General features: G+C 36.4%; 1 protein-coding gene across 1 annotated transcript; it reads left to right on the plus strand.

The window, feature by feature from the left end:
* The first annotated feature begins 1,832 nt into the window (after nt 1-1,832).
* or95a1 (odorant receptor, family 95, subfamily A, member 1) lies at nt 1,833-2,984 on the plus strand. Its single transcript, XM_059533853.1, has one exon. The coding sequence runs from the start codon at nt 1,954-1,956 to the stop codon at nt 2,902-2,904; it is 951 nt and encodes a 316-aa protein (XP_059389836.1). The 5' UTR covers nt 1,833-1,953; the 3' UTR covers nt 2,905-2,984.
* The last annotated feature ends 9,266 nt before the right edge of the window (nt 2,985-12,250 follow it).

A 12,250-nucleotide genomic window follows, 5' to 3' on the forward strand; every position in this document is an offset into this window, starting at 1 on the left:
TTTATTAAAAATATTTAAATCATTCTAACAGACCAGTTCTGTGTGTGGTGGAGGAAAGACTCAGGAGTCTAATCAGAGCGCAAAATCATTAAATAAACATTTGCTTTGAAGCTTGGATCGGTGCAAAGGGATCAGGCCGCTTGGCCACATGGCTCTTGCCAGGTGGGTTGCATCATTGCCAAACAATTAGGAAACACAAATTACACCTAAATGCAATGTTATGGTTTACCACTGATGGCTTTCTTAACAACCTCTAAAGCACTTAATTAGTCACATAGGATCTGACCCCGGGAAGATTTTGTAATCTATTTTCTTTGATGCTTGTCTGATCCTTAGAGATTTTACCAGTGTTAGAATGGAAGGCCTATACATATACATATACATATACATATACATATACATATACATATACATATACATATACATATACATATACATATGTGGGCTGTATAATTGGCAAAACAATTAGGAAACACAAATTAATTACACTGATATAAAAAATGTGGTTTACCACTGATGGCCTCCTTAACAACCTCTAAAGCATGTAATAAGTCACAAAAGGTATTTGGTCAATGAGTTTCTGTGATACACGTCTAATCCTGAAATTTTACCAGTGTTAGAATGGAAGGATATATAAACCAATAAAAAAAAAAGATAAATTAATTAAAATAACAATACAAATTAAATAACAATAAAGGTCTATATTGAAGTTTAAAAACATGGCAGTTGACTCACATTTACAACATAAATGCAGAAATGAGCAAAGATGCAATGTCCAAGTTAATATAACAAAGTTTAATATTTTGCAGCCAATTAAATAGTTGGAGAGCAGAAGCAGTCCTTGTTGTTGACCTAAATCATGCAGACAGGGATATGCATACTTTCACAACCACAACCCCCCACACCCCAAAAAATGCTCCAGATCTTCCTTATCATAAAACTTGTTGTTTACATTTTGCTGCTCGATTATTTCCCTCCACATTTAAGGTCAGTGCACTCCATAAAACAAGCAACTGTTAAGTAAGTATCACTTTTCCCTTATCAGTGACACATGTGACTATACAGATCAAGTTCCTAATGTACTTTTGTCTCTGAGTACAGCTTCTTCTACTGCACTGCAGAACAAACAAAATGGTAAAATAAGGCAGAACACCACAGTTCACAGTCAATCAATGATAGCTCTGTTAATGACTAGCCATAAGAAACATTCAAACATTCTGAATGTGCTTATCCAACAGTGAATATTTGACAACTTATATAACAGATTAATTAAAAACTAAAAATACTTTACTGCAAAATGTCTTTATTAAATGTAACTTAATACATTTAACAATTAATTGATATTTAGCGTATTTAATAAATGGAAAAATAAAAACGTTTTAAGCAATTCATTATTTTCTTTAACGCAGTTTTGCTATATGGTCTTGTTAACCAGATAAAGAAAATATGTCTACATATTAAACCTTGTATACAAGATGATTTGTTTTTTCAAAAGCACATTGCCTGTTGATTCACAAACAATTCTTCCAGTCACTGCCAACTCGATTTGTTTTGTTTGGATTGTTTGGTTGTTAATTGCTATAATGATGCTTTGCGTTCATAGCGTGAAATTAATCCATCCTTTGGGAAAATAGATCCCATTCCTTTATCATGAAGCAAATCTTCAGCAGTATAAAAGTGGGCTGCCTGTCTCTAATTATCTTTTAATTTCTCTTCCAACAGAGGCAGTGTGGTGAGTGAACAAGTGTAAAGTTTATTTCGTGAATGGAAATCAGATCAGATGCAGAATCTCCTATTAATAATCCAGTGAACATTACATTAGATGTTTGAGATAACTCCTGCTATTCTATATTGTTCTCATTTACTACATTTCAGATTAAGTTAATTTGATTTTGCAACTTAACTCCCTTTCAGCCTTTGTAACATCCGCTGCTCTGCAGAGTGCCTGAAACCATGCAGAATCTGACAGACCTCACAGGCAACACGACGTCCAGCATTAACCTCTCTGTCATTGTGAAGGTGTGTGTGGTGATTCCGTTCTTCATTGCCTTCCTGTTCTTCATCCTCCTGACGCTGTGCACCTTTGCATCTCACAGGCAATTCTTTGACAGCTCCCGTTATATCCTCTTTACCTACATGCTGATCAACGACACCCTGCAGCTGTTCTCCTCCGTATCTCTTTTCTTGCTTGCGATGGGTGGTGTGCAATTTGCGGTCATTTTCTGTGCTCCACTGATTTTTGTGTCCACTGCTACCTTCCTAAACACCCCACTCATCCTTTCCACTATGTCATTGGAGCGCTACGTGGCTATTTTCTATCCTCTTCACCGTCCTGCCATCTGGAGAGCTGAGAAGATTTGGATCATCATTCTAAGCATGTGGATCATCAGTTGCATCCTGCCCACTGTTGACTTTGTCTTGATGCGGCTCAAGCCCAATGTAGACATCCATTCAACACCTGTGCTCTGTAAACCCACTGTGCTCACTGCTTCTCCCATTCAGGCTCTGTTCAAAGTGAGCCTCAATGGGATCTTCTTTGCAGTGGTCGCTGTGGTTATCCTCTTCACATACATTCGGATCCTGTTGGAGACCCGGCGGATGCGGCAGGACCGGGTATCAGTGAGGAAGGCTCTGCACACAGTGCTGCTTCACGGGTTCCAGCTGCTCCTCAGCGTGATGGCCTTCTCCCAGCCTGTCGCAGAACTCTTACTTTTCCAGCGTATAAACTTGTCTCAAGCAGATATATCTTTTATCTATTATTTCTGCTTTATTCTGCTTCCCCGCTTTCTGAGCCCGCTCATTTATGGACTTAGAGATGAGAGCCTCAGAAGCTATATGAAGAAAGCCATGCCTTTTTATGGTGCACGGATTGACCCACATAAAGAAGTCAAAATAATTAAATAACTGTGCAAGAACAATGGGTTTTGTGAGAGTGACAGATCAAGCATTTAAAATCAATTTACATTCTGTAATGTCTGTCTATCTATCTATCTATCTATCTATCTATCTATCTATCTATCTATCTATCTATCTATCTATCTATCTATCTATCTGTTTGGATTGAAAATATATTTTTAAAAATGTAAAGCTAAATAATAATAATAATAATATACCCATGCTTGAGTGTAAAAAAATAATTACATTACTGTAAGATCTTAATATCATTCAGGAATTCATCCTTTAACTTATGTGCATTATTTGCTATAAGATTGAGAATCTTTGAGAATGAAAATATATTAAATTCTGCGAAAATATATAATTTAGGATAACATTGTAAGAAAGTTCATGTCGGACAAATGAAGCATAATAATAATAATAACTATTATTATTATTATTATTATTATTATTTATCTCTGAATTTCCAGCAGCCATTACTACTCAGTGTTGCACGATCCATCAGAAATCATTATAATATGCTGATTTGGTGCTCAAAAACCATTTCTTATCAATGTTGGAAACAGTTGCTTAATATGCTTAATATCTTTTGTGTAAACCATGATATATGTTCTATGATTCTTTGATGAATATACAGTTCAAACGCATAAAAACTGAAATCTTTTGTAACTTTATAAATGTCTTTACTATCACTTTTGTCCCTTTTACTGTCAATTTCATGCATACTTGCAGAATAAAAGTATTAATTTCTTAAAAACTTAAAGAACTTACTTACCCTAAACCTGTGTATAGCGTACTTGTGCTAAAGGTATATTTGTGAAAATGTGAGCACAGTCGATATGGAGGCTGTTATCAACTAAAACCAAATCTGACCATTCATGATGCTTATTGTCGTCTGCTACACTGCAATGTGTGTACTGCATGCTTTTTTTGGAAGTAATATAAAATATATTCCACACAACCATCAAATATAGATACTTTGCATTTTGGAAGATGAAGTTGCTGTAATTGCATATCCTACTCATATGCATAAATGTCTTAGTCTTACATGTTGAATTCAAACAAATAAATATGTAAATAAACATACATGCTACATATTGCCGCTGTCGACCTGAAATTTCTTGTCCCTACATTTCAGCTTTTTTTTATTTTTATCAGTGCTATTGGTCATCTTTATGTCTGTTTGTGGGTTTTTACAAATATTTAACCAATGAAAAGCATTTAAAAGAGCTTGTGACTAAACCTCGTAATGCCATTGGATCATTAAACTGTCTGCCAAACCTTAAAACTCCACCCCTGCCTCCATGCAGAATGAAGTGGCGAACACAGTTTGGAGACTGATCTCTGCTTGTTTCCAGTACAAGGGTAAATAAAGAACTGATGTTTGAATAAGTACAGTGGGTTTTTTTTCATTTAAGAAACTCTATGTCTATTTAGGATATTTTTTTTTTTGTATTTGAAAGTAGGGAGAAGATAGCATTCGCCTACCGTCTCAATATAACTTACTTAAGTTTTTACCAAAAGTATTCAACAACATGAAAAACAGAACACCCATGTAGCAACAATAAACGTTATAACCTGATGAAAGTGTAATCAGATGCACATAATAAGACTTGTAACCAATAGGTCGTGGGTTTGATTCTCAGTACCGGGGTTGTAGGGGGATTGTAGGTGGGGGGAGTGAATGACCAGCACACTCTTGCACAGACTCAGGTGAGACCCCTGAGCAAGGCACCAAACCCACAATTGTTCCCAGGGCACCGCAGCACATGGCTGCACTGTAAAAAAAGAAAAGTTGACGTAACTTAAAATTACAAGGTAATTTGCTGCACAGCTTTTTTGAGTTTACTCAACTTTTAAATGAAGTAGTTCACTTAACTCAATTCACTGAGTAAGGTCACATGTCTCCCAACTTAAGATCTTTTGTTCAGCTGATTGAGTTTTTATAGTTAACAATAACAATAACAATACGCTAAATGTGCATTTATGCATGCTTTATAACCCTCATAGCTATTGGCCATACACCTTGTTTGTGACAGGTATCAAAAAGTAAAAGACAAGTTAATGATTTTATGGTAGATGATAATAAGGCTAGAATCTTATGTTACTGTATATGCAAATACACAGCAATGATGTCTGTGGTATTAAGAAACTGTTTCTGATGTAGATGTTCCTTGCTGCATTCTGAAATGTATGTGTTTTCACCAGCAAAGTACATAATTTTAGTGTGTAATGCAAGTATACTGACTACTAATTTCCTTAAAAATACTAGTATTTGTGCTATATTCCAACTGTACATGCTTCCAGTGGTTTACGGTGTCATATTTTCATTTAGATACTTCTGTGTATTCTACATGAAACGAAACCTTTTTTTTTTTTAAAAATACCTGATTTCAGAAAATAAATAAAAGTACATCCAAAATGCGGTGAAGTTTGGGAGACATTGTAATTACCAGTAATTGCCTCTTTATTGGGGAAAAGTAAACAGTGCATATAAATATGAATACAAATAAATGAACAAATAAACATATAAACCAATAAAGAATGAATTGTTATTATGTGTTTTATTTGTTAAAATTTGTTTATTTGTATATTTGTTTGTTTAACATATGATATGATTGAGCCAATACAGAGAGCAAATGTTTATTGACCACACATACAATACAATAATAGTTTGTGCTTATTAGAAGCGTTATGACAGTTAGATTGCCTCCCTTGAGCCTAATTAAAGCACAGAGTCATGAAATAAACATGTTTTCATCCTGCTTTGGGTTATCTGACAAAGGTAACAAGCAACAATGAGTAGTCTCATGTTACATCAGTCCTTACTTACCGTTTCTCTACCATTACCTCTGCTGAGAGACACATTTTTAAAATAATCTGAAATGAAACACATTTTATTAACTTTATTAAATATAATATCCTGCTAATACTGTATCTAATAACCAGCAATCACCTAATTATTCCAGCAAGCCATTACCATTCCAGGCCATTATATCAAAGCAGGATATGGTCGTGATGACACATTAAAAAAATTAAAAATATGAAGACACACACATTGTGTGAGTCCCACAATCTTAATATAAATGTACATTTGAACATGTTAAACTTTAACACAAGGAAATAAGGAAATTAAGATTGTTATGCTGTAATGATGCTAGACTATATTTAACAATAAAATAATAACTATATATACCTATTTTGGAGCAACATTTCTAGTCAGATCTTGAGTTTTGCATCCCGTGATATCCAATGATTTCATTTCTGCCTATCCATTTTCTTAACTTGCTACAGTAGTTAACGCCATTGTGTATAGTACAATATAGTTGGGTCTATAAAACTGCAATTATATTTTCAGTCCATCTCAACTAGAATGATTCTTCCCTCTCCAGTATTTTTTTAAGCATGAGCTATTGAAAATACAATTTTGGGCTTAAAGATATGGCGGCTAAAATAGTTGTTAAATTGGGCTTGGTATATTTTCTCTGGCCAATAATTAAATATTTACTCGCTTATCTTAATAAACAATTAAATCGATAAAATGTTGAGTGAGTTATAAACAGAACAATTTTGCGATTTTTTTTTGTGCATTTTTGGTAACACGTTACAATAGCATTGAATAATAATTACAAATCATTTAATAATCTTAGTTAATTTACTAATACATTAGTAAAATTTAAAATTGTTTCTAACATTATTTATTGGACCTGAGCTCACATGAAAAACAATGAACAGTTGTATTTTTTATTAACTTCAATTTTATTAACTAACTTCAAAGTTCAATTCTGATTTAAAGCATCTCCAAAAATAAAACAATAGTTAACAGTCATTTATTATTATTATTATTTTGAGTAAAAGTCAGTTCAACATTGATTCAGTGATGTCCTCGTCCAGCTCAGTTCTCTTCTCTTTCAATAGTGTCTGTGCAATCAAATAGACAATATTACCCATTATTAAATGTCCCCAACTAAGCAAGTCAAAAGGTGACAGTGGTAAGGAACCCAAACCCATCTGTGACAGAAACGCAAAATGAGAAACCAGGTTCTCTCGAGGGGCCAGTTCTTCTCTGGCCATACAAAACCAACATGGCCTGCAGCCGGAGTTTGATTATTAAGTGCACAGAGCAACCACCCGGTAAAGCAATAATCTTACAATAATCTAACCTAATAATCTAAAACGGAAAATGTTAATATGACTTTCAAATGAAAGATTGCTATCAAATAGCACACATACGTTGCTATCTGACGACGAAGACCTAGCTAAGCAGCCATCAAGTGTTAGACAGTGTTCTAGGTTATTAAATGTCGAGGTTTTGGTACAATGGCACCTCTGTTTTTAAAGAATTTAGCAGTAGGAATATATTAACTATGTATTTCATTAGTTTTGTGAATTGGTATGTTTTGTTACGCTGTGAAGAAATGTAGACCTGAGTATCATCAGCATAACAGTGAAACACCATGTTTCCTCGTGATATAAGAGATTTGAGATTGCACTGATATCTGCAAATGTAAAAAAAAAAATGGTTCAAAACAGATCAACTAATCACACTAGCAAAAACTTCTCAATTCCACAAGGCAGGGAAAAAGTGCACCAAGATGCGTTATATATATATATTTTTTTACCTTTATACCTTTTTTACCTTTATATATATATTTTTTATGACTGTCTGTTTCTTATAACCAATATTTTCGTGATCTTAATCTTTCTCAATGTTACAGTGATTAGGAATGTGTTATGTCAGTTGTGTCATAAGTTAGGCTTGTTGTCCTCCTTTTCTCTCTCTCTTGCATCCCTGCATTCAGTTCAGCTATTCACAATCGCAATCAGCATTCTCATCTCCCATGCCATTTAATGTTGCCATGCTTCTGGCCTCTTTGCCAGTTTACTGTTTGACGTTTAATGTTCATGGTATCATTTCTGATTTACTGTTCAAGAAGTCTGTCTGGTATAATGGTAAACGACCCAGAATAAAACTTGTCACATTTCAGTGTCCTATACTTTCAGGAGGATTGGCTGTTCCATTTCCATTTTAATTTAAGGCTCTTCATACTTGGGTCGATCCTCAATCTAAAGTTTCATGGAGAGTAATTGAAGCTGACAAGATTAAACCACATAGGCTCCAAAATATTTTATTTGCCGGCTCAGGAAATAAAAAATTATAAAAAATAAATTTGGCCCGGTTGTAGACAATTCTATTAGGATCTGGAAAAGGGTGGAACACCTCATGGGAGGAGCTTTCAAATTTTGTAACACGCTAATGGCACAACTTACATTTTTCATGTGGAAATCGGCCATTTGTCAGCCCTCTTGGTCTACATTGGGCATAACCACTTGCAGTGACTTATATGATAACCAAGGACTTTGCTTGCTTCAATAATTAAGAAATAAGTTTTGTTTACCAGCACAGTCTTTTTTCAGTTAAGCACTGCACTCAAGGTCTATGGAGTTCCCTGCATCCCCCATTTCCTCTCATCCTATGTGGGATTGGATCGCACCATCCTCTGCTCGGCCATCTGTTTCTGTAATACATAATCAATTTAATGATCACACTGCAAAGCCTCTTTCTATTAAACATATGGAATCGTGAAATAACAGATTTTGACTTGTCGGTCGACTGGGAGAGGTTGTGGTCTAATCTAATCTTAACTTCTAAAAACTTGGCTCATTGTCTTATCCAATACAACGTCATCCATAGAGCATACATAACTTACAAGAGGTTTAAAATTAAACTGCAATCAACCTATAACTGTCATATCTGTAACTCTGTATCATCAAGGTACTTTTCTCCACATGTTTTGGGAATGTCAGTCCAATTGTTGTCAATCTATGGACACATGTGAATCCTGTTTTATCCTTTTAACTACATATTGATTACACATCTAATCCAGGTTTATGACTTCTCAATGATGACTCTAACTCCTGTATAAGTTCATTAAAGAAGAGAATGTTGTTTGCTGTCTTTACAGCTGCAAAAAAGACAATAATACAAAACTGATTTACTCCGCACATGTGTGTAAAAACATTTCAGATTAGGAGACCTTGGGATAGTGGCCTGTGAATGTACAATGGCACAAATTAAAGGGGCAAAAACCTGGTACTATTGATGCGTGGCAGTGTTTTTCTTCTGAGATTCTGGAATGATCATATAATTTTTTTTTCTCTTTCGGATTGTAAATTATTGATAATATGTCTGTTGCTCCCCCTTCCCTGTTTGTTTGAATGCATGTTATTTTGCTAATATAAAAATAAAAAATTGATTTAAAAAAAGTCTATCTCTCAAGTCAGGTTAAGTCTCGTCGAGTGTCTCTCACATGTTTCCTGTCCAGTACACTGCTCCCGGCATTTGTGTGTCATTCTGGACGCTCTCTGTGGAGCTGAGTCTCGGCCGGGGCTGATCGCTCGCCATTACCAACCTGCTGCGAGTTCAAGTTCGCCTGTGACTGGTGACTAATCTGTGTTTCCAAATCATATCTCCTGAGTTACTCCAGTTCTGCGTCCTGCATATTACCTTTCTTAAAAAATAGCAAGCTCTAATCATATTAAATCAGCTGTAAAAGTCTTAAAAACTGTTATTCTACATGGATTCCAGTTATTGCCTCCACTCATTCAGCTTGAGCAGGCCTTGTTAAATGTTGATATTTACATATACACGGAGGTCAGGTGGCCTATTATGATTATATTGTGTGCCGATGCCTCGCTTGGCCTGACTGGTTCAGGAAGGGGTTCAAGTCTTGTAAATTCACAGTCCTCTGCCCTGTTAAACCCAGCCACTTTCCAGTTTTAGACTAATAATGTTGGTCCTCCTGCCTATTATAAGAAAAGACTTGATTTACACACATTTGATAGCCCCATTAATTTTAAGCCAATACGTTTATTACACAGTTATGTTATATTATGTTATACAATATTTAAATAAATAGATTAGTCTATATGGAATTGTTTTTGTTTGTTTGTTTTTGTTTTTTCTTCAACGTTATTTCTATGCCTTAACTGGCGCAAAAGTCATCTGTAATGATTCTTCTTGTTTGGCCACCAGCTGGTATTGTGAGCAAATGAAGCCTTGAGAAATGAACCCTTTTGTGAACCACTTGGATGAAAAGCTTCAATGCTATGGCTTCATCTTGCCATCACTAGTTTATGCTGGTCTTGTGGTGGTGCTTCTGTCCACTTGAATATGGATTGCGGGATTAAAGATGTTTCACTGCTTTGAAATACTGTGCATTTTGTGCCCAAGATTTGCTGATGCAGATTTCTATTAAGAAATTATTTTAAACCGCAAGACAAATAATAATTAAAGGACAGAAGTGATCAATCTCTGGTGAACAATATCCTACAGGGCAAGGTAAAGAGAGATAATCCAGGTACACAGCAATAGTCCAGGCAGGGGTAAACAGAGTCAGAATGTCAAGATGAAAGGCTATTCCGAAATACACAGGCAAGAATCTGAACACGGGAAAACAGGCAAGGCAAGATTATGACTAGACTGGGAAAACTTAGACAGAACTATGACTAGACTAAGAAAACTAGACCGGCTTCGTAAAGTAGCTATCAGCTAAAACAGTGATAAACGCTAAACAATACTTGGCGATTTGAAAAAGATGTGGTGTAATATAGTGTGTAACCGGCTACAGGTGAGCATGTGATTAGTGAAATGGCACATGTGAAATGTAATCCAAGGTAATGTGAAACAGTCTGTGTAGTGTGAGAGTCAATATAATAGAAGGGTGATCTCTGATGGCAATTGGATGGAAGGCCACGGACCAGATTCGTGACATAGCCCTTTCCCAAGGAGTAGCTTCCAGATGCTCCAAACACTATATGTTCCAGGAGGCCAGAGGGCCAAGTCCATGTGGAGATATAGGACCTTGGACTGAGGCAGGACCGGCAAAACAAGGAGCCATGACGGAGCCAGCAGAACAAGTGGAGCTGAGGACCACCACAGCTGGGTAGATGTGTCAGAAGATCCTCACGGTGGAGCAGAAGACCACCATGGCGGAGCAGACAGAGCAGAAGACCACCAGGCAAGAGCAGACCGCACACAGTTCCACCACGATAGATGCAGACGGAGCAGAAGACCCCCACAGCGGAGCAGACAAGGTGGACAACCATAAAAGCGGGATTGAGTGTGACCTGGACAGACATACAGTTCAAAATCAACTGCATTGGCTAGAATAGGACTGGCATGTACCTCAAAATTAAAGGGATATTTCACCCAAAAATGGACCATTGACACTCCCAATTGAGATTGTAGATAGAGTGTCAATGGTCAATGGTTGAGAGATAGGTGGCGCTAATGCACGTATAAGTCTGTGATCCGCCATAAAGCAAGAAGAAGAAGAAGATGCATCACTGCAGGCTGTATCGAAGATGCTCTCAGTACAGCTCAGACAGTTCAGGCATTGCAGTGCATTAGAGGTAAAAAAAACTACATAAATACTGTTCAGTTTCTTGCACAATCCAATCGTTTTGTGTCTTTACACATAAATGTATCGTCAAGAGCCACATGGTTTAATTTGTTTTTGTTTGTGTATGTTTTTTTTTTTGTTTTAGCCGTGATTCCCATTCACATCCATTATAGAGTGACAGACTACAACGTTTTGAGTTGAAAATCTCAGTTTGTGTTCTACTGAAGAAACAAAGTCACCTACATCTTGGATGCCCTGGGGGTAAGCAGATAAACATGACATTTTCATTTTTGGGTGAACTATGCATTTAAGGGCATTGACAGAAGCTAACGCAGATAGATCAGTGACAGAAATTCGCCAGGAAGATAAATCACACTCAAGCTCATTAATTATCACTGGACTGGAAGACATTTCATTGAATCAAACTAAGCTGGCAGACAATTCACAGTCAGACTCATTAGGACAGACAGATAGTTCAAAATCAAGTGCACTGATAGCAGCTGGACAGGCTGATAATTCAAATTCAGACTCATAGTTTGAAACTGGACAGATAGATTCTTCTGAATCAAACTCGTTGATTGAAACTTGATAGACAAACCCTTTACTGGGGTCCTCTTTGGCAATGACAGAGTTAACAGGATATACAGAAAGTTAATTTAAGGCTTCCATGGCCATAATAGGCAGGGATAAGAGTTCCAGAATGGCCCTTGTAGCCACAACAGAACAGTCAGGAAGCTCACAGACAGCATCCTCGGCTGTAACGGAGCAAAAATATAGTTCATATACTGTCTCTGGAGTAGTTACAGGCATGGTTGTGAGTTCTAAGATGGCCTCTTTGGTTGTAACAGACTGGGCTAAGAGTTCATATTCAGTGACATGACCAGACGAAAATTCACTGAAGGCCTCCATGGCAGGTTCAGGACATAACGAGAGTTCAGAGAGGGCCTCCT

This window comes from Carassius carassius, chromosome 41 (assembly GCF_963082965.1).
Source record: "Carassius carassius chromosome 41, fCarCar2.1, whole genome shotgun sequence".
NCBI classification, from domain to species: domain Eukaryota; kingdom Metazoa; phylum Chordata; class Actinopteri; order Cypriniformes; family Cyprinidae; genus Carassius; species Carassius carassius.